General features: G+C 41.7%; 2 protein-coding genes across 4 annotated transcripts; one reads left to right on the forward strand and one right to left on the reverse strand.

Annotated features, from left to right (window-relative positions):
* The first annotated feature begins 853 nt into the window (after nt 1-853).
* dph5 (diphthamide biosynthesis 5) lies at nt 854-16,478 on the forward strand. Its single transcript, XM_004068163.5, has 7 exons — nt 854-1,130; nt 5,864-5,988; nt 6,362-6,470; nt 9,147-9,267; nt 13,869-13,908; nt 14,641-14,744; nt 15,800-16,478. Exons 1-7 carry the CDS (start codon nt 996-998, stop codon nt 16,030-16,032), a joined length of 867 nt encoding a protein of 288 aa, XP_004068211.1. The 5' UTR covers nt 854-995; the 3' UTR covers nt 16,033-16,478.
* On the reverse strand, nt 16,260-27,345 carry slc30a7 (solute carrier family 30 member 7). Of its 3 annotated transcripts, XM_078946226.1 has the most exons (12): nt 27,171-27,345; nt 26,833-26,934; nt 24,622-24,735; nt 24,453-24,540; nt 23,548-23,677; nt 23,356-23,435; nt 23,265-23,304; nt 22,401-22,451; nt 19,570-19,705; nt 18,020-18,110; nt 16,975-17,124; nt 16,260-16,897 (listed from the first exon to the last, which is right to left on the reverse strand). In XM_078946226.1, the coding sequence occupies exons 1-12, from the start codon at nt 27,248-27,250 to the stop codon at nt 16,850-16,852; spliced, it is 1,110 nt and encodes a 369-aa protein (XP_078802352.1). In that variant the 5' UTR covers nt 27,251-27,345; the 3' UTR covers nt 16,260-16,849. The 3 variants fall into 3 exon arrangements, with proteins under 3 accessions (XP_078802352.1, XP_004068210.1, XP_011472633.1); XM_004068162.5 differs by having other exon boundaries at nt 23,265-23,435; XM_011474331.3 differs by having other exon boundaries at nt 23,265-23,435; nt 24,622-24,730; nt 27,171-27,324.
* Between the last annotated feature and the right edge of the window lie 9 nt (nt 27,346-27,354).

A 27,354-nucleotide genomic window follows, 5' to 3' on the forward strand; every position in this document is an offset into this window, starting at 1 on the left:
TGTACTTATAAGTGCCTATGATTTTGATTGGGATGTGAGGAGATTGAAACTTTTAGGCTGAAAGATTACATCAGCTAAATTTGTCATTAATACTAATAAAAGTAATAACTTAACTTCATAGTGTGTCTTTTAAGCATCTACATCTTTAAAAAAATAATTCTATTGATTAACAGAAATATGAGCAGTTTAATATAATTAAATATAATTACCACCCAAGTAAATCTCTATTTTATTTTTAGCCCTAAAGAAAGATGAAAACTTATGACAAATGTTTTGGTGAGTCTAAAAAAATGTCTTTAATAAACTTTATAACGCAAACATTTCTATTTAATAATGTGCTTGCTTTTAAACAGCAAAATTAGCAGATTATAATGTCGTATACCTATTTGGAGATTAATTATTGATTTTGTTGGGTTTCATGTAGGCCTAAAAAAGAAAACCTGCATTAATTTGAGGTTGATTTTTGCAAAAATGTTTAGTATCAAACCTTCTGATACTGATAAACTATGAAGTAAACACAGTCATGAGGAAAATTTTTGAACAAATGTTGTTATATTGTGATAATGTGAATGCCCATTTTAAATATTACCAGACACTAACACAAGATAACCTAACTGCATGACAGGGCAGCAAAAAAAGTAAAATATTGTAAAAATAAAACAAAAGTTTAAAAAACAAACAAAGGCGAATTAAAGAAACCCTGTTAAAGAACATTAAGTTATCCATATATTGTACTAATACGTAGATTATGTACTTTTAAAATGTAATTTTACTAAAGAGGTGTTTTTGTTAACGGAGTTCGGCGTGACGTCTGTAGCAAACCGGAGTACCGTATTGCGACTGCAACTGTCGCGAATATAAACATTTTTCATCAAGCCGTATTAGTGCACGCGTCTGAGGAATACACGTGAAGGAGTAAGACGTTGACTCAAAACTCGAATTCCCTCCTTTAGGTTTGATGTCATTTGGGTTTTAGGGAGTCGGACGCCGACACGATGTTGTATCTCATCGGCTTGGGGCTCGGAGACGCCGCCGACATCACAGTTAAAGGACTGCAGGCGGTGAGGAGCTGCTCCCGGGTTTACTTGGAGGCCTACACCTCCATCCTGACTGTGGGGAAGGAGGCTCTGGTGAGTCTGAACCAAACACAAACATATGGATGGAATATTTATGGAGTCGAGTACCGAGCATAAGTGCAGACAGAAGGTCGTGCCATCCAGACCTATCTAGAAAAACATTTGATCCTTCACTTTTAATAACATTTAAATTTTCTGCATCATTTGAACTTGAATTTATTCACACAAAATGCCTGGTTAAAACTATTTTCTGCTGAAGCTGGCTTCTTGGACCAAATGTCTATCTTCTATCATCATTATCATCATTATCATCATCATCATCATCATCATCATCATCATCATCATCATCATCATCATCATCTGTATCTTGGTGACCCAGACATCAGCACCATGATTCTCCTCTCTGCGGGACATCTGTGCTCCTGTAGTTGATATAAAAGCCTCTCCAGACCCTCTTAACATCTTCCAGGCTTCTGTGCTTCTGAAAGTCTGTCATCCAATTGACCTCTCTGTGGTGGACATCGAAAATCTGTCATCTGCCTCTGCTAAAGGAAACCCAGTTTAGATTGTCCCCAAACAAAGAAACATTTCCTTTGGGCAATAATGTGATTAAACTAGTTGCTTCTCACTTGGTTTTCTTTGTAAAGCCACATCACCAGGTGCTACACCTTTTGGGAACTTTCATTAAAAAGATTAGCTGAAAGTGTGTAAAGTAATGGTTGCCATGGCTGCACACTCTTTTGAGTTTTTAATTCTAAATTTATTGAAATGTATCCAGTCATTGGTAAAAGCTATGGATGACTGCATACAACAAATAAACTTTTTGTGCTTCTCTGTTTTTGAGGGACTGAAATGAACTAGATGATGTTTTTCCTTGTGGTCTGAAACCTGGCTATTTTATTTGTATAACTATTTTATTTGTACAAGTACAAAAATATTTGGATTATGCCAAATATAAATGGAGCCTGGTCACTTCGCCAAGAAAGCTCTTTTTTTTATTTATTTAGTTTAATTTTAAACAGCTCAACTTCAAAACTAGGGCTCCACAATATTGTATTTTTTCTAATGTTTGAAAAGTCATGTTGGCCAGACTGATTACTATTATATCTGATTGAAATTGAAACCAAGGTTCAAATATAAAACATTTTCATCCATCCTTTATCTAAACGTGCCTAATCCCTTTCAGGGTCACTGGGTTGCTGGAGCCTATCCCAGCTACTGTTGGGGGGAATGCAGGAAACAAGTCACCAGTCTGTGTCAGGGCCTCACAACAACACACACACTCACACACACCTACAACTTAGAATCACCAACTAACCTATGAAGCATGTTTTTGGACTGTGGGAGGAAACCAGAGTTGTTTCTGGAGAAAACTCACACATGCACAAGGAGAACATGAAAACTCCACGCTGAAATGATTTAAACCAGGGCCTTCTCACTGTGAGGTGAGAGTGTTAACCACTACACCACAGTGCAGCCCTAAAAATCAAATATTTAAAATAGTTTAGAATTCCACTTCAGGATTTAACCTCAACCTCAGCTCATGCTTTATTTATAAAGCCATTTTCATTCTCTGAGGCAGCTCAAAGCGTTTGGCAATAGAGACAAAAAAATAATAAAACAAGAGATTTTAAAAGCAGTCATGTACACATATTTATCATACCTCAACCATCACCCACCCAACATATATGCATATTCATCCTATCACCAACCCACCTCAGCCCCACCCAACGTCCCAGCATGACCTCAACCCCTCATATTAAAACATGGATTAATAACTGTGTAAAAGAAGTGCATGGTTTAGCACTGCTGTGAGAGGATCCATGTGGGGATCCATCTATACCCAGGGCCAGCTGCTAACACAGGGCATCACCAATTAAAATAGATTCAAAATTCTGGTCAATTTAATTTGTTGAAACCGAAAAAAGTGAAAAAAAATTGTTTAAATATTCATATTGTGTGTTTTTTTTTTTTTTGGTGTTGTACTGATTTTTTTAAATGGATTTTTTTTTAATCTAAGCGGAATAAGAAACAAACTGCCGGGCCAACCATCAAGCTCACATTAACAGACATCACTTCTGATCTGGATGGAAGTCCGCCTGGGACGACCATTAATGCTGAGGGTTGGGTCAGGAGGGGCATCCGGCGTAAAACTGGGGCTAAATCACAGGAGCTAATCATAGGGTTAGTCACTGGGTCGACCCCTGAAGGAAGGAGCTTCAAGAAAAAAACAAACCGTTCCAAAGTATTTTACATTCTCCTGACATTTCTTGTTACATTAAAAAAAATCAGGTGCATTTATTCCTTAAATATCTTTTCTTACCTGCAAACTGTAGAGGAGTGAGTCAGTTTAAGTCAGAACATCATAAAGTTTCCTTCAATGTTTGGGTTTGATGCCCACTTTTAAATGGTTTAAAAAAAAAGATGAGCTCCAATAAATAAAAGTTGGTTTAATGTCCAGCAGTTTTAAAATGAGGTCAGATTGAGAGATGAATCCCACTCAGTCTCACATTGGTGACGCAGCATCTTCAAATCTGGACGTGGGATCAGGAGATACGCTCTGTGTAGTTTCTAGTGGGAATGCCCATGGAGTTGCAGACATCAGCATTCCAAATGTTATTCCAGATGGCTTCTGTGATCCCGGCATCCAGAGCCCTTCCACATTCCCAAGTCCGTCTTTTGAGTATCTGTCCAGACCCACAGATTTTTTTAAAAAGTGGTAATGCTTCCATATTTCTGATTCACATATACACGGTAACTTCTTTGTGAGTCACTTAAGGGATTATTTTGGTAAAATATTCTCTTTGGTGAAATAATAACAAAAAATGGAAAGATTTTTACTCCTGAAAAACGCAGCTAGAAACAGAAGTTCCCAGATCTTAAGTGTGATATTAAAATCCTAGAAGGATAGAAAGCAGCATTTAAAAATCCAAATTTATATACCGGTAGATTTAAACTGTTTTATATATTTTATTTCATCTAAGAATATCTTATAGCCTAAAATTGAAGCAACTCATTTTGTACAATTAAAAAATGCTTATTTCTTTTTTTCAAATTGAATATATTGATGGGGTTAAATGATCAAACATAGATTTTGGATTATCTTTGTGCTTCTTTCCTGTGAGGTTAACATGAGGGAGGGCAGATTATATTTATGAACACGATGATGAATCATGCAAGCACCTACAGGAGAACGAAACAGCATCCGGAGATGAACCAGAGTGCTGCTTGCAATTTCAAACTGCTAAATGAACCAAAGTGCATCTGAAGAGCTTGCACTCCACCCTGCAGCCATTCTCTGTCTCCTATAAACTATACATTAACTGGGCCGGTCATTTTTGTCAATAGATGCAATCCAGTCCTGAGGTTTGTTAAAGATCCACTCCTATGAAAATGGTGTTTTTGGTGTTTTTAACATGATCTTGTAGCACTTTTCTAATGATGGAGGACATATATTAAGAAAATTGAGATAAAAATTGCCTTTCTGGGTATTTTATTGTGAATCAGGAGCAATTGAACAAATGCATTTTGAAAAAGATTGTTTTTGTAGTGGATTGGTCACAAGCTCCCTGCTCTGCTCCATTCTGATTCATCCACTTTGTTTTCGTAGTCTGGGCTGGAATCTGGCTCAAAAACTTACGCCTGGATAGCTCCAATTTTCGACCCATTTTTGTCGCACGGGGGTATGAGGGTCTGTAAGCCAGCGGGAAGGTGGGTAAACAGAGAGCTCTCAGCAACAGGGAGGGTAAGGGGAAGTGAGGTTGCTCCGTGCTAACAGTCCCACCCACAGCTCAAAAAAGAGAAATTTTATTGAAATGCTGCTGCTCTGCAGAAACGATGTTCTAGAAAGCGACACAGTTTTCTTATTTTGGCTAAAAAAAAAGTATAGTCATAATTAAGAGTAGTGCAAACACTTGATCAAAGGGGTTCTATGGGGGGGGGGGGGGGGGGGGGGTTGGAATCAATAAGACTGAGAAAAATGACAGCTTAGCATCAATTTTATTCAATTTCTTTGCTGAGTTTTTGGAATCTTAGAAGTCAAGCCACGTTCATGTTAGGCGTGTGCGGTGCGTTCTTGATCACAGATTTGGCTCGTGGTGTTTACATTGTACAAGCAGGGAGGGGCTTTTCCTTTTTCTTTCTCTTCTGGTTACTAGCGCATGTCTGCCTACCGACAGTTAGAAGAGGTTTGGGCTAAAATATCAAAACGGCTTAAATCTGGTGAATCTTGCTCCAGGATTTTTATTTTACAGCTCTATTCCGATATATGAAAGACTTATTGTCATAGCGATCCATCTGAACACAAACTGCAATTATTAGTTTCTCCTCCTTGATCAGTTGAACAAACATTTGGCACTTATGTGAATTCAAAGGGACGCCATCCATATGCCACAAACAAACCTAAGTTCAACCTGGTTTAACATTAACCCACTTTCAATGGCTGTCTTCTACGTAGAGTCCGAAAACAGTCGTAGAAACTTGCGTAGCAACGTGTGAAAGCGGAAGATTTGATCTAAATAGACTTTCCGTTGGAAGTGGCCGCTTGAACGTGCGTTGCTGAGGACGGTGTGAATATAGCTTTACAGTTTGGAGTTTAATAATCTCTTTACTGCACCCCTTCAGACAGATCCATTCTCCATTGAATGGTTACAAGCATTTCACCTCTACTGTCCAGGAAAAACAAAGTATTAGTTATTTGACAGCTGCTGACAATTCAGTTTTTCAGTAAAATCTCCAAAAGAGAAAGTGTCTTAATAGTTTCCTACACCTTATTTCATGTCCTGCAGGAGGAGTACTATGGGAAGGAGCTGGTCCTGGCAGACAGGGACTTGGTGGAACAGGGAGCTGATGAAATCCTGAAGGACGCAGATGTGACTGACGTGGCCTTTTTGGTGGTTGGCGACCCGTTTGGGTGAGTCACGCTCTTCACTGCATCGGGCGGAGCCGCCACATCGACCTGCTGAAGTCACGTGGGGTTAATTTGGTCAACAGGAACTTCTGATGTGACCTCAGAGCTGCAAACCACCAGATCTCCCTTACAGTTAATAACAGAGTGCAGAGGAGCTCGCCAGCTGGAGACCAAATCACAAACTCTGTGGGTTTTTTGTTTCAGAGGAGCAGCTGTTTCGTTTTCATCCACATTTTGCAGGCTTTCTGCAGCTCTTTGGACTCTTCTTTTTTTGCGGTCCTCCTTGTTTTTTGCTGCTTTAATTCATTTTTTTGTGCGATTTGGTCCATTGCATTGATGGATCAAACTTTTCTTTCATTTGTGTGCTGCTGCTCAGAGCCACCACCCACAGTGACCTCGTCCTGAGAGCAGTGAATGCTGGGATACCGTACAAAGTCATCCACAACGCTTCCATCATGAATGCCGTGGGCTGCTGCGGCCTGCAGGTCAGTGCACCGGCCCGCCAAGACCAACAACCTTAATGTGATTTCCGGATGTTGTCTTATTTGCTTCGACCCATCTGCGTCTGCTTCATGGGAAGCTCATGACGCCACATTACTGTTATAACTGCTACAACATCAAATTAACGGGACTTGTCATTAACGGAGCCGTCGGTCTGAGAGCGGGCCCCAGCTGCTCCCACACATGTGTACACAAGCGGGGACAGGTTTAATGCTAACACGGCCTCCCCCTGGGACATTGTTAATATGTTAATTGGGGGCGGGGGGATGCAAATGAGGGCCGTTTTCCCTCCACTGAGGGGCCCCTGCTGTCAGATGGGAGCTCAGTCAGTCCCCGGACCCCTCCAGGCTTTTCTTTAAATGATGTTTATTATTTTCTCCAGACAAAGGTAAAGCTGGCCATATTTCACATCATCCTGTCAATGTTCAAACCCAGGAGGGAATTACAAGCAGTTGGACAAAGAAAACAATGCAGACATTGATCCTCTCAGTCTAGAGTTTAGTTCATCTCTGAGACGCCCGATGGCGTTGAACCAGGAACAACCGTCAGGTTCCTGAACACCAAACTGCTCCAGTCATGTTTGTTCTGCAGCACAGTAAAGACTGAAGTTCAAGAGTTCTTCTCCATCCTGTTTGAACAGAGCCGGAAGTTCAGCACTGTTCAAACTGTGTGTATAGAAGCATGAAAACGTCCTTTACTGAAATTGAGAAGCTTCCCACAATGACCATCTCAGTGGTGACAGTCTGGAAGGTCGTGACATGGGATTATTCATACTGTTCTACAGTGAGCACAACTTCAAGGTCCAGGGCGGTTTCTGTTAATGTTCTACTGATTGTCCAGCAGATTTCGGAAAGAAATAAAGGAGTTAAAGCCTTAGTCACAGCGGCCCTTGCCAGTTTACGGACTGTCTGCGGGTGAAAAATTGGCAAACCTATACAGGAGGCACACTGTTACAAAATAGTGTAGACCACTCAATGAGCCAAAATGCTCTTTTTCTACAGGCATGCTGCAGGCTTCAGGCTAGGATAAGTAAGGGGGAAGTAGGTGAGACAAAGGCGCATCTTAGGAATTTTTCATTTGGACCATCGGTGCTTTTCACGTCCAAGTCCACACTCCTGACAGTCAGAAATGAGGAAATTAGACAATCAGATGGTAGTTTGTGTACACACCATATTGTATGCAGTATTTGTGCACCATAAGTAAAGCCTTAGTCACATACGAGAGGTGGACCTGGCAGGTGCTGCGGGTTCTTGGGTTGTCTGGGCCCGTAGAGGGTCGAAGACCGGTGCGGCTGAATCTTAAGGTGTGAGCAGGTGTGTCTTGCGGTTCCCCTGATGCTTGTACGACCACCTCAAGGGACGTCATAAAAATGGTACGTAAAGTAGTAAAGTATTTGTAAGGATAATGGAAGTTACACGCACAAATGACATACGGGTGATGATGTTGTACGGTGTCGTGAGCCAGCTCTCTAGTAGTCATTGAAACAGCTCAGTGGCCTTGTAGTAGAGTGTCCGCCTTGTGACTGGAAGGTTGTGAGTTCAAATACCAAAGACACTAAAAAAATGGGTTGAAAAATGAAAAATCCGTACGACACGCCTGCGTCTCACCTATTTCACCCATAAACCTTACGTGTTTAAGTGTTCGCTTTGACCCGACGACCACAGCATGCCCATATAAAAAAAACCTGAAAAATGTATGTCCTGCGGTCCCACTGAGTGGTCAACAACGGTGATATTTCATGCACATCACCTGCGGTCCCCGTAATAGTTTGCACATTTTTCAACCTGTAAGGGCAGTTTTGACTAAATGTTAAGGAGTACGGTTACCTCACTAACCACTAGAGTGTGGCGTTAGGGCACCGTACAACAGCATCAACAGTACATCATAAGTGCGTGGAATTGACATTATCCTCTTCCCGATACATTTACCACACACACACGTGACACTTTCCATTTTCATGATGTCCCTTGAAGTGGCCGTACAAGCCATAAAGGAACTGCAAGACACAGCTGTGCTCCTCGTAAGATGCAGCGTCTCCTGTACAACCCTCCACGGGCCACAATCCAAAAACCTGCAACACCCGCACGGGTGCAAGGGAATGATTCAAGCCCGGTGTTATTCTTCAGGATATTGCTTTGGAGGACTGTGCACAAAATATCTGTTTCACATAATAAAATTCAGTTTTGGAGCTTTGACTGGTAGAGGAGTCATCTTCCAGCCAGAGTGTCAGTGGCTCAATTCCCGGCTACTGCAGGCGCACGTCAAAATGTCAAGACACTGAATCCTTCTTTGGCGCCAGTGGGTTTGGTCGAAAATACTGAAGCTAATCCTTTAAAACTCATAAAATGTTTGTTTTCATTTGCTTTGATTGAATGTATTTAGAGGTGTAGAAGTCTACACCAGTTTAGGCAAGGAACCAACACAACAACATCTGCAACATCCATCCAAACTGATCATGCTTTGATCCACTTCCAATACCAGAACATAAAGAAACACCCAAAATATCATAAGACCAAATGTCCTGTTCACTGCATAAGCAGCTGCTAATCAGACAGAAAACACTTACATTTGTTTCCTCTTTTGTTTTCCTGTAGACACATTACGCCTTTGTGGCCACAGCTGACTTGTGACTTGTGTGTGTTTGTGTGTTTGGGGTGCAGTTGTATAACTTCGGCGAGACGGTGTCTGTGGTGTTCTGGACGGAAACGTGGAAACCCGAGAGCTTCTACGATAAAATCAGTAAAAACCGAGCGGCTGGACTGCACACGCTCTGTCTGCTGGGTGAGACACACATGCACCAAACCAACACAGCTTTCAGCAAAACCTGGAAAAACTTTGAAATGTAAATTGTAAATGTAACATTTTTGGACCGGTGTCTGTCCACACCACAGCCTATTCAAGACTTTTTATTTATTTATTTAAACATATTCAACAAAATAAACCCAGTGCAGAACAACAAGCTTGAAAAACATGGAACTAGAGGTGTAAAAACGGATCTTATTTTAGGTGTGTTAATGGCCACTTCAAAGAGAAAAAGATTTCAGATTCCAAGCCAAACATATATTCAAAGCTCAGTTTTGTGGATAGAATAGTCAAATCACAGCTGAGAGTGCTGTTGTATGGCCCGCAGGCGCGGCCCCCCCTGACACGCCCCTCCTGGCTAAGCGGCTCCTACACACCCATCTCCGTCTGTGCCACCCTGCATGAAAAACTAAAACCCTTTTTTTTTTAACGGGGACTTGTCTGTCGCTTTTGTCTCCATGGCAACCATTTTATTTTTCAGGTTTCAGAAGAATCGGCAAAAGGAATCGTTTTATTCAGCTTGAGCCAGGAATTCATATATTAAATGTTCAGCATATTCTCTGGTAAAAAATTTTTGAGCCCAAAATTCATTTTCACCAGGTGTGTGTTGTGTTGTCCTGCACAAGGCTGTTTTTGAGGCGCTAAAACAACACAGCGTAGAGGAGAAGTACATCAACATCCTGAAAGAGACATATGATGGAGGCACTGCTCAGATTCGGAACGAATCACTTAGCCGAAAGATTAAGATCATGAAGGGAGTGCGACAAGGAGACACCTTGTCACCAGTGATGTTCACAGCAGCGTTGGAAGAAATATTCAGGAGAATGGAAGCTGAAGCGGGAATTAACATCAATGGAGAGAGGATGAACAACCTGAGATTTGCAGATGATATCATCTTATTTGCAGAAAAGGAAGAGGATCTCAGCAAGCTGCTCGACGATCTGAACAAGGAAGGGAGAAAAGATGGCATGAAAATGAACAAAAAGAAAACCAAAATCATGTGCAATGAAATAGCAAGGAAAAGGAGAAGGAAAGGAATAATTGTGGATGGAGAACAACTGGAGGAGGTGGATGAGTATAAGTATTTGGGAAGACTGCTAACACCAGGAAATGAGATGGCGAAAGAAATAGACGAGAGAGTAACATCCGCTTGGAAGAGATTCGGACAGTACAGCACGTTTCTGAGAGATCAAAAAATGCCCATGTGTCTCAAGAGGAAGATCATGAACACTGTCATACTGCCATCAATGACGTATGGAGCTGAGACATGGTCACTTACCAACCGCCAAAGAGAGAAACTAGCAATCACCCAGAGGAGCATGGAACGATCAATGCTGGGTGTTACGAGGAGAGATAAGGTCAGGAACGAAGACTTAAGATCAAGAACAGGGGTGAAGGATGTCATCGAGAAAGTGGTTGAAGCCAAAGGCAAGTGGGCAGGACGTGTAGCCCGAATGAAGAACCACGAATGGGCTAAGAAAACAACAGAATGGACTCCGTGGGACAGGAAAAGAGGAAGGGGAAGACCGAAGAAAAGATGGAGAGATGACATCGAGCAGAAGGCAGGGAGCACGTGGACCCAGAGTGCCCAAAACCGTGATGAGTGGAGTAAGATGTGGAGGCCACCCGCCAGCAGTGGCGTGACAGGCTGATGATGATGATGATGTGTGTTGTTTTTTACGTTCTTAAGCATGTGGGAGTGGCAAAATGCGGTGCAGTGGTTGGGTGGTCGACATCTGATAGGAATATTGCAGGTTCATTTCCCACCTTGCCCGGCCACATGTCAAAGTGGGCAAGACACTGAACCCCACCTCGCCTCTGGTGGTTATATGTTGGTGCCAGTGTGAATGTGGCTTTTGAGGAAGGTAGAATATAATATATAATATAATTTACATCTTCAGTTTAGAGGATATTTTTTTTTCTTTATGTTTAAAATGTAAAACTCAGAGCTCAGACTTTTTGCTAGATATTGCTTTTCTCATTTTGCCAAATTGTAAAGTTTGTTTAGAGTTATGTATGTTCCTTTGTTCTGGTGTTTTTGATCAAACAAAGACTGCCCCCCCCCCCCTTTTCTGGGCTGAGCAGGAACAAATAATAAATGTATAACTTGTTTAATTTGAAAGTAGATGTTTTTTAGCAGGAAATGGCGTTTACTTATACCCCTAGTCTTTCTAGAGAAAGTAGCTGGAGAGAAGAAAGTCTGAGCATCTTTGCTCAGACTGCTGCTCCCGTGACCCGCTCCCGGATAAGTGCGGGGAAATGGACGGATAGATGGATGGATGGAGCACTTTTCTCCCTTTATTAGGGCCCAAAGCGCTTTTCAATCTCAAGTCCCATTCGCCGAGCCACACTTTCACACACTGATGACGGCAGAGCTGCCAGGCAACGTGGGGTTCAGTGTCTCGACCTGCGACCTTCCGATCAGAGGTCGACCGCTCCAACCTCTGCACCACAGCCGCTCCTGCATAATTGAAGATTTCTAAACCGACGGTTCGCAGAGAATGTCATTTCGGTGGTAAGGACGAGGGGCCGCAGTGATGCAGCTTCACAGTTCACGCATTAAAGTAGAACAGAACGGTGTTGCCGTCGGTAACCAAGGAGAGGTTGGCAACAGTCATTCCTTTGGAAGGAAGGCATTGATAAAGCTTGTGCTAATTGGTAACCCACATTCAAGCAGCCACTTCTCATGAAAAGTCAATGTAAACACACACAGTGCGCGTTTTGGGGTTCCATGTTCAAAACTCGCATTCAAGTTTCTATGACAGCTTTTGGGCTCTAAGTTCCAAATGTGCGTCCAATGAGCGTGCGTTTAAAGTTAAACCAGGTCAAACTTTGACCAATCAGGGACTCTGATTTAGGTAATGACCCTTTTAATTCACGGAAGTGCCAACAGTTAAAAAAGTTATCATGAAGGACAAATTAATAATTGTTGTTTGTGCCCGACCGGAATTCTATAAGTCTTTCATATATCGGAATAGAGCTGTGAAAGAAAAGCCTGGATCCAGATTCACCAGATTTACATCACTTTGACATTTAGCATCAGGCCTCTTCCAACTGTAAGTACATGCGCTGGTCAACAGTAGAAAAAGGAGAAGCCCCTCCCTGCTTGTCCAGTGTGAACTCAAAAGTGCTAAACATACCTTCAAGGCCGACCATCCCATAACCATGTGAATTTACCAAATTCGTCATGGAGATGCTCTCGTCGTGAACCCTTGTAGAACTGAACACACATACTGTAATTGGGTGCATTAATAAAGGTGCTGGTAAATATTTCTGAAACAGAACATTTAATTTGAAATGGAGATAAAAACTTTCACATTTAGCGGTGCCAAACATGAATAATACTTTTTTAATGGCTGCTGTCATTCAGGAGTCAGCTGGAAGCCGAAGAGCAGGTTCTGCTCATCAGCTTATGTCAAATACACTAATGCCCTTATAACAACTTACCTTAAGTACTGTAATGCACATTATGATGGGGTCATCCCCCCCCATACATACACACACTACAGCAGCTCTAGTGTCAACATGAGGTTTTCTTTCTCCTCACTGCCTCTTTCTTTGCTTTAGGACCCTAAAGTTCATTTAGTTCATTTTTCTGCGTTTTTGTGTGCCACACTCATGAACACACTGTGAGTTCAGCTTCAGGGAGTCCCCAGGTGTTTGTCTCCCTCAGCCAGACCAGCATCAATCACTCAGAGCCCCCAAGGCCCCTGAAGGCCCTCACTCTCCTCCCGGAGGGATTTGCTGACTCGCTGGTGTCTGCATGCCGTTCATATTCATTAAAGGAAATAAGACAATAAGAGCATAAAGAGTCAGACGCTCCTCCATCATCATCAAACCCACTTCCTGTTGTTTCCCCTGCAGACACGCAAAACACAAGCCAGTGTTTAAGGTTCTGGTTTAAACCCTGCCCCCCATTATAAACATTTAAACCAAAAATCAAGAAACATATAAACTACAAATGTATTTGAGTCGGTTAATTTTTAAGACTTATAGCATTCTAAAAACATTCACTTTCAGTAACAGCAAGGACATCAATTTCAAGAACATCTGAATTCTTTTTAGGTGTTTTTTGTCTACAGATACTATGTATTCAGTTACTATTGAACTCAGAAATAATTTCACCACAAAGCTTTTTAAAGGGCCTCAAAATCAACTTTTTGAGCTTTTAAGCGTATCATAATGTTCATTCTTTACAAAAAGAAACCCCAAAGAGGTATTTTGTTCCGTTCAGGCATTTTTGAGTGAAAACCTGCTCTCTGAACACCAGCCCCTCCCAGTCCACGAAAACGATATGATATATTTATCACTAATAGATGCAAACTTGAAAAAAGTAATGTAATTTTTTGTTATTTAACATTTTTATTTAATTGTTCGTTGATTTGCTAGTATATTGTACTATTTTGAATAATTATGAATTGTTCTTTTTCCTTAAATTTAGAGCTAAAAGATGAATTATAACTATAATTTCCTACTGTGATCTGCCTTATATAAAAATAGATCAAAAATGTATTTATTTGCTGTAAAGTGTATTTAAAAAGACCAAAGGCTTCATCCACATTGTCTCTCTTTCCTTCCAGATATCAAAGTCAAAGAGCAGAGCATCGAGAACATGATGAGGTAAGAACCTGAGCAGATGCAGCTGTGAGGACCTTTGCTGGTCCTGCGTGGCGTCATGTCACCCGCTTTAAAAAAAAACCCCACTAGAAATCTGAAAATGCTGGCTCAAGAGTGGATCGACAGAAAAATAAGAGCCATGTCCTGGATTCCTGTCTGCACTGTAATGAGGTTTGTTGTAAAAACCTGCTGCAGGAATCTATTGTTTGAGGACTATTCCAACTCTTTAAAACAAAATGTTAACCCGCCGTATTTCCATTTAATGTCCTTTATTTATATTTTGATCATTTTTTGTTTGACACTATTGGTGTCAGTGGTATTGAACTTCCTCTGACTATTCAAATGTACTGAATTTTATCAGTTCGAGTTCTAATCCTCACATTTAGAATAAAGAAACACTTGAAACATGTATGTGGACATGCAATGTTTCAATTTCTTACAGATTTACTTATGGGCAATAATCAAACTTTTCTGTGTTCTTTTTCATGGAAATGCACCATTTTAATTTATAAATATTCATTCTTTTCTTCATAACTGCATGTTGGATTGTTTTTATACTCCTACCAGGAGCAGTTACACTGATCTATAATCAAACTGGTTAAAGGCTGAGAAAGGACCTGCTTCCTGTCACAAAAATCAAATGCCTTTAAACTTCATCACCTAAAATAACATTAAACTGCCCCCTGATCATATTAGAGGCACTAACTTTTTGTTTTTTTGTTCTTGATTTTTAAGAGGGAGGAAGATTTACGAACCTCCTCGCTTCATGACCGTCAGCCAGGCTGCAGATCAGCTGATGCAGATCATCCACAGGAGGAGGGAGGAGGGGGAGGAGTTAGGTGAGTCTGACCTGATCTAAAACACCAGGTTTTTTTTTTTTTTTTTAGATTCATCACTCAGTAGTTTAACCCTTGTGCTATCCTAGGCATTTTAACATTGGGAGTGGGGTCATCTAGACCCACTAGACAGTGCGCTGAACCTTTTTTCTTCAATGATTTGTGATCTTCACTGGTGTCCATGGATTACATGAAATCTTTTCCACCTTTATCATGGTAGGGAGAACACGTCAATGGAAGGGTGGGGTCATCTAAGATAGCACAAGGGTTTAAAAAAAAAAATCATTAAAATTTTTACAAAAATAAAAGTATATTTTAGCATGAAGAGAACTTAAGTGAAAAACATGTTTCGTGTTGGAGGCCTGATGAAGTGTTGATATTTGATTCCATCCATCATTTGCCATTTTAAAGTTTTAATGGTAAACATGTCCAAGTCTTTCCAGAAACGAGCCTGACTTACGGTTGCTATGTCAACCAGGCTTCAGCTCTGTTTGCATAGAGATCTAATAGCCCCCGATAGACGGGGTAGGTGTTATCCTATACTATTGGGGTAACCCTTTTAACTTTAAGTGAAAGGCATGTGGACTACAAATAAGGTCACTCCTGATTGGTGAGAATGGTTGCCATTGAAATAGGGACTCTGGCCAATCACTGCTTACTGATGTCATCTGGCTCCAACATGGCGGCATGCATATCAGGAAAAAATGGACTGAATTGACTATTTTGTGTGAAGCTGGACTTAAATGTTTGGAATAAATGATGCCTTGCAATTAATTAGTCATTGTTATGATCACACTGTTACTATGGCAACCTAGTAAGGGTAGCATGCATTATTGCAACAACAAAGTCATTGAAAAGCAAAATACTTCTTGCTCTTTCAGATTTTCAAAGTCAACTTTTTTCACAGAAAAACAGAAAATCTTTACAAGTTTATTCACCCCAGAGATTAAAATATTGTGGTTTATTGTCATTTTAAATAAATGACCATAATCTGACCATCAGGCATTGCTCTGAGAAGGCAGACCTCCATGTTCACACACCGTCATCTGTCCCTCCAGGTATGACGGAGGACACAGTGTGTGTGGGCGTGGCCCGGCTTGGCTCAGACGACCAGAAAATCTGTACAGGAAGTCTACGCCAGCTCGTGTCATGCGATTTAGGCGGGCCGCTCCATTCGCTGGTCGTCACCGGTCGACTCCACCCGCTGGAAGTGGACATGCTGCGGGTGAACGCAGAACCGGACGCTCTGGAACACCTGCAGATGATTGACAGCTCCACATATACATCCTGACACCTGTTTGTCTGAAGGACTTTGTGAAAACCTGACTCTAATCAGCTCTGTTCACACAGAAATGACAACCTTTTTTTCCATGAAATAAAATCCATCCATTTTTGGAACCCACTGAATCCCTTTTGGGGTCACTGAGCCAACCCGAATACTGTTGGGATAGGCTCCAGCAACCCCGCGCACCCTGGACGGGCCATGAAAAAGTGTTTTGACCATTTTAAATACCTCGGTTGTTTTAAATTTCTTTAATTTGCATTCTTCTTGTATTGACATTTTTAAATGGTTGAAATGCCGAAGTCACGTGAGTATTTTATAAGAACAGCTCTGATATCTGCAGATGTAAACACAAACACCACCTTTATAATAAGACATCCATAAAGATGGACATCAATCGCTCCGCTCAAAACAGATTTATTACAGTAAAAATAAAAAAATGACTGATCCCTGTAGACGGGTCAAATGGTTTGGTCACATGTATGGCACAGTAAAAACAGGGGTTTACTCTGGACCCAGCAGGGGGTCGCAGCGGGGGGTGGAAGGAGCTCAGATTGTCTCTGATTCACAATGAAGGCACTTACCCAGAATACTTTGTCAGCTAACAAAGTACAGGCGGTGAGGAGGGCACGACGCCCAGCAACCCAGAAAGTTACATAATTAAAAACCAGAAGACAAATGGGTCGGGGCTGTTTGACTTCATCAGTTCTGTGTGCGCGCCCCCCTTCCGCTCCCTCCGAGTCTGCACTGCAGTGGCTATTGGGGCAATTTTTAAAGTTCACTTGCAGCAACAGACTGATTGGTCCCAGGTGAGTAGGAGGAGCCTCTACATCGCAGCGGTGTCGATCTGAACGTAGAGCTGCCGGACCCCAGCCTGCAGAGACATCAGCACACCGTGGGTCGAGCTCTCTGAAGTGTGTGCGTGAATCTGAATCAGGTGCTCTTCCTTACCTGCGTAAAGATATTGTGCGTCTGGCTGAGGATCCAACGGGTGTCTGCGTCAGGCGCCACGAGCAGCTTCAGTGTTCCGATATAAACGTCCGAGCACAGAGTCCAGAAGTGAGGCTCCTGCAGGTTGTAGACTCCTTGCAGCTGCTGCACCTGATGAGATCAAAGCAAAAAAAAAAAAGGTGGAGATTAAAGGGAAGCTCTTAAAAAAATTTGCTTTCATTAAAAAAAATTAAAAATTTAAATTATCGATAAATTATATACATTTGCTTGGGTTTTCCAGAAATAAATCTATTAAAGACCCACTGATGCATCTACTTGCAGACAAATATGCACGTCATCGTTTTCCTTGTCCGAACTGGCATCTGCCCAAAACTACGGCTGGAAAGCTCAGACACTTCTGCTGCACTACTAATGTTAGGTTGGGGGTGTGAGGCGCTGTACGCTGGTGTTCTGTCCCGCCCACAACTCAACAGGCGAGTGTTTACCACTACTGCCACTCTGCAGAAACTATGTGTTCTACTATATGTTCTCTGACATACTGCGGCCGTTTCCATCAGGGGTGTCAGACTCCAGGCCTCCTGCTGGTTTTCCAGAAATCCTGCCTCATCTGCTGCCGATTACCTGGATCAGGTGTTTAGCCAATAAGGAGCTCCAACGGCAGGTTTCTTGGAAATCATGTTAGACACCGACCCTCAAGGCCTGGATTCTGACACCCCTGATTTATGCGATGCAGACAGGTCACAGAAAAAATAACGACTGCTGTGCTCCTGGTCAGAATCCGCACAAACGGTTGAAGAGTTACGGTAGTGGAAAGAATGTCAACACTGGAGCTAAAGCTCAGGAGTTAAAGGTACATAAAGAAAGCTGCCTTAAATAAGTGGAGCCAGCTGAACTTACCTGTATAGCAAAATGAGCCAGGACATAAATATGGACCTTACAGAGCCCTCTGTCTGCTAACTGTACTAAGATGACTTTCTAATGCATCATTATGGAACATTGCTGCCTCTCAGCAGACTGATGCATACATGCTGTGGTCAGGACTTACTCTTTGGTAACACTCCGGCAGAGAGTTGTCCAGTGAAGGTGGAGTTCTCTGCATCAAGATGCCGATTGATTCCTTCAGCAAAGGTACGACGCTGCAGGTCAAAGGTCAGACATTAACATGCAGCATGGATAAAAAAAAATGAATTAAATAAAAACAGCTAAAACAACAAATGTTTGGCTCATCCTGCTGAGCGGAGCGGCGCAGTTCATCTTGTTGAAGTTCCTGATAGGTTTAATCACAGACTTGGACTAAACGCTGGGTCTGAGGTTTAGCCTTAAACACAGATCTACGTTGAGAATATTCAGGCTGTCGGCCGCAGATCCATCTGCAGAATCTGAAGGCATTTCAGTGGAGCAGAGCTGTGCAACGACTCCGACTTTCCAACAGCAGAAACACGATCTCCGTGGTTAATGCGAAGGCCTCTGAGCTGACCACAGAGGCGAAAATATGCCGCTGTGCTCTCTTCCAGCCAATCCAACTGCACGAGAACACATCGACCCTACCCATCAACGACCCTTCAGAGACATCTGCCCGCTGCATTTTCATCCACAGTCATCAGCAGACTCCAGGAATATTTCCAGCCTCATTCTGGTGGTTTGGCATGTCGAAGTGCATTAACCTCTAATTGCACATTCTTTACGAGAGTGGAGGCTATTTTCCAGATTGTTCTTCAGGCTGGAGACGGATTTTCTTTTCTTTTGTTTGGTTCTAGATCCTTCTTTCAGAGCTCATTTTGGAAACTGACATTTGTTCTCGTCTTATTTGGCGATTAGCATGTTGCTTTTCTGACAGTGTTCTTGGAAGACGATTCAGGATCTTCAAGCCAGTCCAGTGGAAACAGCAGTTTTTCAGTGTCATAAAAAAGTTCTATAGACCCTTAAAGAGCTTCTCTAAACATGTTTGAGCCGTCGTGTCAGGAGTGGACTCTGGATTTTAGATTCTTGTTATTTTTTGTTCGGTGAAATAACTTCACAGCTGTGACTAAAAGACTTCTGTTGGTCACCGAGTCATTTTTGCTGGATTCATTCAAAGTAAAAAATGTTCTTTTAAGAATCAAACATCTTTGAAAACGTTGATTTAGAATTTTTAGGAGTAAACAGGTCTTTATCTAAAATACTTGAGCAGGATGCAGCTGTCTCTCTGAGGGCTCTAACACCATTAAATGCCAAGTGATTTTTAGATTTCCGGCACCATTCCCAGAAGACTTCTCACGAACCCGCCAAAGGTTTTCAGGGATGACTGGAAGTTGCAGCCAGGATTGATGTGGTTTTGTTTGCATATCAGAGGCTTTGAAGCTTGCTTAAAGATGACTAGGACCGAGGCCCCTGCAGTGATTCTGCTGCTCCTTTAGGATCGTTCTGTTTAGAAACACTCCATCAGAGGCTGAATACCTTCTGCCATTATTCAGGGCAGTCTGATTGGTCGATACGTGTGCAAGAATCAGTGAGGATGCATGCAGCACACTCACGTGTGGAAAACACATCAGCGTTTCCACAGAAAGACGGAGACAATAGCGGCCTGACTGTAAGCACCAGATCAATGAGGGTCACCTGACTCCGATGAGGAGGGAGATCAGCATGGAGCAGATGGGATCTGCGATCATCAGGTCGTATTTCTGCATCAGCAGAGCAGAGATGATCACACCCACGCTGCCTAGAGTGTCAGCAATGATGTGCAGGAGAACTCCTGGAAAACAGAAAGGACACACACACTTCCACTGAGTGCAGCTCTGCAGTTTAAATGAACAGTGAGACACTTGATTGATAGGTATGTGACAGCTTCTGCTCCTTCAAACTTTTTCAGAAATGTCACACATTCACAGATGTCAGAGTGAGGTGTCAACTTTTTTCTGCTTTCAGTTTGCTGCTCAAATGCGGTTTGGCTTCAGTATCTGTGGCACCAGGAACTGCTGGTCCTTTCAAGCAGGCCTCCTCTGTGTAACCAGACCAGGTAAATAAAGATAAGATTCAAGTGATTGTAAACATCGATTTAAAGATCAAGTTATTTGAAGGTGAGGGCAAAGAAGAAGCAAAAGCATCTTTTTTTAAATTGAATTTTAAAAATAAAGTACAAATTAGACACATTTTGTGTTACAAGAATGGGTTTAGAATCAAAGGTCTGTGCTGTTGGTTTCCGACTCCCCCCAATCAAAAAAAAGTTTGGGGTCTAACATGCTTTTTTCAGAACATCTTGAGGCTGATATACACAGATACAATTAAATGTTTTTTCAAATTAATAATTCAATAGGAATTCAGAGAGTTTGAGAGAGTGAATGAATAAGGACATTTTTTTTAGATCCAGATAAGATTTAGCAATAAACACTGGTCGGTTTTCTGCAGCCAACCATTGACTGTATTTCAGAGCTGGACTGAGTGACTCCTCCCCCCTCACTTTCCAAACAGAAGTACCCGCCAGTTCCACGAAGACAAAATCCCATAGACTTCTGAGAAACAAACCAGTATTACTCAGTCATTCCAATAGTCAGAAGACAGCGTTCCCCCACTTATCCGCGTTTCAATTCATGTGACTTTTCTGAGGAAGGGAGCGCAGATGAAGAGCACACCGGCCCGTCGGTTTCCTTGCCGGCTGCTAAAGAATATTTCACAGCGAGTAACAGCTGGTTCTACTGGTTACTGAATCACTACCAACCAAAGTTTGTGCCCCTGCACGGAGGAATGGCATCAGATGATTAAGAAGCGGACGGAAATGATCCTGATATGCTGAGGAAGATAATCAGGGAGGATAATTATCATCTGGAGCAGGTGTTTAATCTGGATGAAACCTCTTCTGGAAGAAGAGGCCATTTTGCACTTAACTAACGAAAGAGGAAGCACAGGATCCTGGTTTTAAAGCACAGAGTTATATAAAGTACACTACAGTACAGTCTATTGCTCTGAACAAAATAAAATAAAAACTATGTTAAGCATGGGACAGTCGTGGTGCAGTGGTGGGGCGGTCGACCTCTGATCACTGCTCCCTAACCCCCACGAAAATGGAGGTAAAACTGTAACTACTCTTTCTCTGATAATTTTTTTAACACGTTTTGCTAATCCTAAATTAATTTCATTATATTGTTCTGTATAACAAATTATTAGAGCCCACTTTCAACTGGTAGGGGTGTTCCAACAAGTTCACTCCTGATTAGCAAGAGTAGTTGCCATAGAAACTCAGACTGACACGGATCAATCACTGCTTACTGAAGACGTTTGGCTCCGACATGGCGGCGTCCGCATCACCAAAACGTTTTGTTGGAGCTGGAAGTGAGTCATTTTCTATGGGTGATGTCACACTCAGTCTAGTTCTCATTTACAGTCATGTGTGTTAACCGAGCATGTTTCAGATTTCTGACCAATCACACGGCAGCTCAGTCAAAACCAAGCTCCAAAATCACCTAAACCTGCCTCAAATTAAATGTTATTTTGTTCATGCTAAAAATTCACAAATCCTACTACCCCCTGACACTCGACAGTGTTCCTGTGTTATTTCAGAGACATTTAACCACATTTAATCACAAAATGTATGTGATCAAACCTTTAAAAGTCACATAGCAGGTTGTCAAGAAAGTTAGCTGGCATTTTGCACCCCTGGAACTGAAGTGTTCAATTCCCAGATCTGGTGTCCTGTTTCTTTCTTTCTTTTGCTTTGGTGCTCCTCATTGGTGGAACCCAGCTTACACAGGTAATCAGCAGTGAGTGGTGATGGATTTCCAGTAAAGAAGCAGGACACCAGACCTCAAGAAGCAGGATTTTACACCACCATCAGTAAGGTCACATGATGAGAGGCCAAAGGAAAGGCTCCGTCAGGATGTATGGTCGCCCCCCAGTGGCTAACTAAAGTCAGCTCCATCACAAAGATCACCCAGAGAGATTGGAGCTCCAGGTTCAGAGGCTGTCAAGTCAAACTGGCTGTCTGAATATTCATATTTGATAGCCCAAAGTTCACATGAACACCATTTGCTTCATCCTTAAGATGTGCGTATAGAGATGTCAGCTTCCAAAGATATCGGAACCCACTGTATAAGTATGACACGTGAAGTATGTTTTAGTGAAAATACATGAAGATATCTTGGCTAATTCAAGACCACATTTTCAAGGAAATATCAAGAAAAATACAAGCATGGTCACATTTGGCAATCTAATGTAAAAATATATTAAAAACAAAGTCAGTGTTACCAGTATTTCTAAATCTTGCTAAAAGGTATCCCTACTTGCCGTGTTTTCCTTATTTTGTACTCCGACACACCTAATGGAAATATCCGACTTACCTTCAGGTGTGCAGAGCTGAAACCAATGTTTCAGAGCAGGAAATAAAATAAAAAATACATATATTTGTGGAAAAAAGGGGAATGTTTGATGGTGTTTAATGTTTGCTCTGCTCTCACCCTGTAGGATCTGTTTGCTGGAGCCCTTTCCTGCAGAAGGCAGTAGATCATCTGAAACAAACAAAAGGTAGATCTTTTTTTTCTGCAACAAGGTTGACCAGTTTCAAAGTTGAGTCAATGTACAGATGCGATCGGAGGTCCTGTGGTGTGACTTGAGCGTCAAGCGCCGCTTAGCCGTCTGGCGACAGCACATTACAGGCAATGAGCAAAAAATTCGGACATGCAGACATTTACTCACCGCGTACAAATATCTGAACAATAGTTTAAAAGAAATCCTGTCTCCTCAACCTATCAGGAGCTCAGCTTTGGCCCGTAACAGGTTGAAGACACAATCATTGGTATGAGTCCAAAGGCAAACATTGAGGAAAATCTGATCGTTGTCCTCCTGAACTTTACCATATTTTTCCTATTTGCATTGAGATAATCATAAAAAGGTCCTGCAACTTTATTCTTAATTTTATGTTTTCCTTCCTCTGACTAATGTGGGGCAATATGTCATGAAACTGGGTCACAGAGAGACGAAAGTCACGCTAAAAGTGGTTGTTATTCATGCGCAGGTCCTGCAGTAGATGGTGAAACTCCCCGTACTGGTAAAGTGATCCCATTAACCCAGACATGGAGATGTGATTACCAACGCTTTTGTATTCAGAATAATATAATCCTGATTTCTAAACATCATCCATTTCTTCCATGAATTGCAAATGAGATATACAGTCAATGCTTCCATGTTGCGTTGAGAAAAAGGTTTTTGACAGTAGCTCCTCCCACTAGCGGCGGGAACGTCAGGTTTATGAACACATTATCGGACAAGCAAATGACAAATCCTGGAAGTATAAATAGTGGCAGGTCAGAGGTCAAACTCACCAGGACAGGGTGGTTCCTGGTGTCCTCCGTGGCTGTGTCCGTGTCCGCCGTGGCTGTGAACGTCGTGGCTGTGTCCGTGTCCATCGTGGCTGTGTCCATCGTGGCTGTGTCCTCCGTGACTGTGGCCGTGATGAGCGCTGCCGTTGAACAGTGAGTGGCTGTGGCCGTGACCTGAGCAGAGAAGCTGCAGTGAAGCCCATCTCTGTTCCGCAGATGTTGTCTTCTTTCAGTGTGGACCTAAAGGTCACGCAAGAGACCTAAAAAAAAGTCATGCAAGTGTTACCTTCCTCTCCGTGCGAGTGTCCATGCCCGCCATGCTGGAACACAAAGATGCCCACCAGGTTGACCAGCAGTCCGGCCACAGAGACGGGCAGGAGCCGGTCGTGGTGAACGTCGGGAGGCTCCAGAGCCCTCTGAAAGAAAGGAGATTGTTCTACTTTTCTTCTAAAGGAACAAGAGAGACTCATGTTTACGCCTTTCAAAAGATGTGGCTCCATCAGAGTCCACACAGCTCAGAAAACCAAAGCTCAAACCTCAAACCCAAACATTTTCTCTGGACAAGATGCAGAGGTTTTAACACGGACGTTTCAGGGTTTTTTTTTTTGGAAAAACGTCAAAATTAAAGCTTCAAATGTGATTTTTTTTCTCCTTTATCTAACACCTCCCTCCTAGAGAGATTATAAAGTAAAAGTTTAGAAAACAATGTGTTTTCTGCATGAAACACAAGAAATAGAGGCTTCTTTCCTGTTGCTAATATAAAAGTGTATATGTTTATACCGGTATATATAAAAGTGTAAGAACAAAAAGAAAGAGAATGGCGATGAACTACATTTAATACTAATATTTGACTAATGACTTAAAAGAAAAATGTATTAATCAGTAAAATCTCATTAAAATAAGTCTGTAAAACATCACAATTTGAGATAATGCTGAACAAAACACTAATAAAAAATATAAAAACATTTTTACAATTTTTAAACTACTATTCCAAACTTTTGTTAAAATGTAAACAATAGTTGTAAAGATTACATTCCAAATTCAGTCAAACTGTATTTTTGAAGACTTTGGTGGCTTTGAAAAATATAATATTGTCTTCGTTATTCCTGAATATTTACACTAAAGTCTTTGGAAATGTTCAGAAAATCAGTCTGATCCCTCTGATACAGAGAGGTGAAGGCTAAATGTCACCTCGACTCCTTCAGAGAAGATGAAGAAAGCTGTGAAGATGAGGAAGAGTCCGTTGACGAAGCCCGCCAGAACCTCTGCCCTCACGTACCTGAAACCCAATGAACACGCAAAGATCAGACCCGGGCTTGACCGAGTCCAGAGACAGCGCAGAGAGTTGAGGAGGTCTCACCCGTAGGAGAAGCTGTCGTTGGACCTCCACCTGGAGATGACGGAGGCTGCGAGACCTGCCAGCAGGGCGGTGCAGTCAAAGAACATGTGGAAGGAGTCTGAAATCAGACCTAAACTGGACACAAACACACAGCAGCAGACGTGTAAGGATGGAGAACACGGAGAAGAAAACTTGCTAATGCAAGAGTCCAACACCAGGATGAACAGGAAAACAGCCGACGATCCTTCAGGACTAAACACAAAAGTGTGCTGAAGATGAGATGGTTAAAGACCCACTCCAATCTTCTTTTGATGTATTGTTAAAGCAATCCCAGTGCTTCTTAATTGATGTTTATAGAGTTTTTAGCCCAAAACCCTGTGTTTTTTTAAACATAGTTTCTGGAAGAATTAGTTTCAGGAAAAATTAGAAATTCACTTCTGAATTGTAGGCAGGACTATTAGTGAAGAAGAATCCCGCCCCCATTTCCATTAACACTTTCTCCCGCTAGCCTACAGCCCCTCACGACCCCAACCTCACATTAGCGGTGAAACAAAAATGGCAAGCAATCTTGGAGCTATCCAGCCGAACAGTTTTGATCCAGATTCCAGCTCAGACGAGGAAAACAAAGACGTTCATGGATCTATTTGTCTGCAGGTGGATGCATCTGAATGGGACAGCGCAGGGACCTTATGGAGCCACAACAGTAGTTTATACGTCACGGCTACAAGCTGTTTCCAACAGCATTTCTCGTCAGCTTCTGGTCACAACTATTTGAAAGAATTAATACTCTAAAATGTAATTTTAAACTTAATTTTCTTAATATTTTCCCTCCATCATCACAAAAAAGCCCCAAGATTGTGGTTAAAACACCAAAATCATGATTTTTTATTAGAGTGGGTCTTTAAGGAAGATGAACGTAAGGAGCCCAGATCTGGTGCGATCAGATGAGTGAGCATCTGAGAATCCTTCTACATACAAGACAGTAAAACATTTTTAAGTAATAAGAATATTAAACAAACTGAGAAGGAAGTCAATGCAATTTTTTTTTAATTTGATTTAAATGTTTCAATTTGAACAAAAAAGGTTAGCAGTAAAATTTGTAGTGGGTAATGTATTTGACTTTTCATACCTTTAAAAACGTACTTTAGTTTCTGTGGAAGCGGCTCGGCCCCGCTAAATTTCAGAACGGTTTAAATCAGCATTTTTAAAGTACGTTTTCTACAAATGTCTTTTTTTACTCAATTTCAATTCATTTATTTTAGTTTTTCATACATTTCTCTCAAATTTTCAGCTCTGATTACATGGATGACCCAAATCACCAGAAATCTATGACCACAAACTTCATTCTTTAGTGATATATATATATATATATATATATATATATATATATATATATATATATATAAATAAAAAGAAGTGTGGGCGCCATTGACTAAAATGAGCTGGATTGCGTAATACAGACAGATAAACAAAAAGTCAAGTCCCTAGAATGAAACTTATTCTCTACAGAAACTAAGGACAGTTTACTTTTGTGGGACCAAGTTTGTGTTGAGGTCAACCATGACATAGTTAAGTGAAAAGGTAAGAAAGGTAAAAACTAAAGAAACCAATCAGAGATTTAGGGAACTTCCGGGTTCATTGATTGATTTAAAATGACTCCCTGAGGAAATCAGCGACTCCTCTTTGTAAACAAAACGGAAGCACCGCCCACGTGATTAATATATTTAAACAAGAATTTCAGTGTAAAATTCACACTGTAAAAATAAAATGGTCTCACAGAAAGAGGGCTTTGTGTGACATTTTATGAAGTCATGCCTGTCTTCTCCTACCATCACATTTAAGGCTTAAAGGAAATAGTAATAACCTGATTTATATTCCCAATTTATCTTTAAAAAATAAAATATATATATATCCTGTTGCCGTAGTTTCACTGACACCTCCAGTCAAGAAACCCTGTAGGCTGGTTGAGAAAACGGGGTGTGTGTGGGGGACACCCGTGAAACACAGCACGAGTGTTTGTTCCTCATGCAGTCTGACTGTTTTGTCTCCACAATAGGTGACAGAGTCCGTTTCAAATAACAGCTGCAAGCTCCAGCTCAGCTTTAACGTGACGGAATCAGCCTCTCTCGCTGCTAGCTAACACTTACGTGGCACAATCTGAGGACCGCACGAGCGCACAAGCGCGCGCGTGCTAACACACTGTACACATATGCAGCAGCACTCTGAATCTACCTGTTGGTCCAGATTCCGTATGTTAGTTCCACAAAGGCGAAAGATAGATTGAGGCAGAGAAAGAAGAACAGATTCCTGGAGGTTTTCTCGGCCAGAATTGACCTGAAAAAAAAAAATCAGACAACCTCCTGAAAAGCTGCCACATCTCAGATACAAACAAAACACAACTTAGTGACTCGTCGCGACCTCATTCACACAATAATACAGAAAGTCGAGGTACTAGAGTTTATACTTTTAAACTGACTGAAGTCCTACAAACACATCTGTTCAAGCTAGCCGGTTAGCATCCGGCTAGCCGTGGCAGAGAAAAGTCTCGCAGACGGTCGTGCCTGGCATACCTGAACCATCCGGACAGTTTAAGCAGCAGGCTGAATTTAGCTGGTTTATACTCGTCATCTTTCATAGATAAAGGTAACATTTTCCCTCGACGCTCCCACACTGAGGAGAACTGAAACGAAGGGATGCTAACTGTAAACTTCCGGTGTATGTTGGTTTCACAATAAAAGCTTCAGAATCCTGTCA

Source organism: Oryzias latipes, chromosome 4, assembly GCF_053564925.1.
Source record: "Oryzias latipes strain Hd-rR chromosome 4, Olatipes_Hd-rR_3.1".
Lineage (NCBI taxonomy): Eukaryota > Metazoa > Chordata > Actinopteri > Beloniformes > Adrianichthyidae > Oryzias > Oryzias latipes.

Bases quoted from the DNA above. Each gene is read 5' to 3' on its own strand.
- dph5 (XM_004068163.5), top strand. From the start codon at position 996: ATGTTGTATCTCATCGGCTTGGGGCTCGGAGACGCCGCCGACATCACA. The intron at 1,131-5,863 runs GTGAGTCTGAAC...CATGTCCTGCAG, and splicing joins CTGTGGGGAAGGAGGCTCTG to GAGGAGTACTATGGGAAGGA. The intron at 9,268-13,868 runs GTGAGACACACA...CTTTCCTTCCAG, and splicing joins GCACACGCTCTGTCTGCTGG to ATATCAAAGTCAAAGAGCAG.
- slc30a7 (XM_004068162.5), bottom strand. From the start codon at position 27,250: ATGTTACCTTTATCTATGAAAGATGACGAGTATAAACCAGCTAAATTC. The intron at 26,935-27,170 runs GTATGCCAGGCA...TTTTTTTTTCAG, and splicing joins AAACTGTCCGGATGGTTCAG to GTCAATTCTGGCCGAGAAAA. The intron at 24,736-26,832 runs GTAGATTCAGAG...GTTTGTGTCCAG, and splicing joins TACGGAATCTGGACCAACAG to TTTAGGTCTGATTTCAGACT.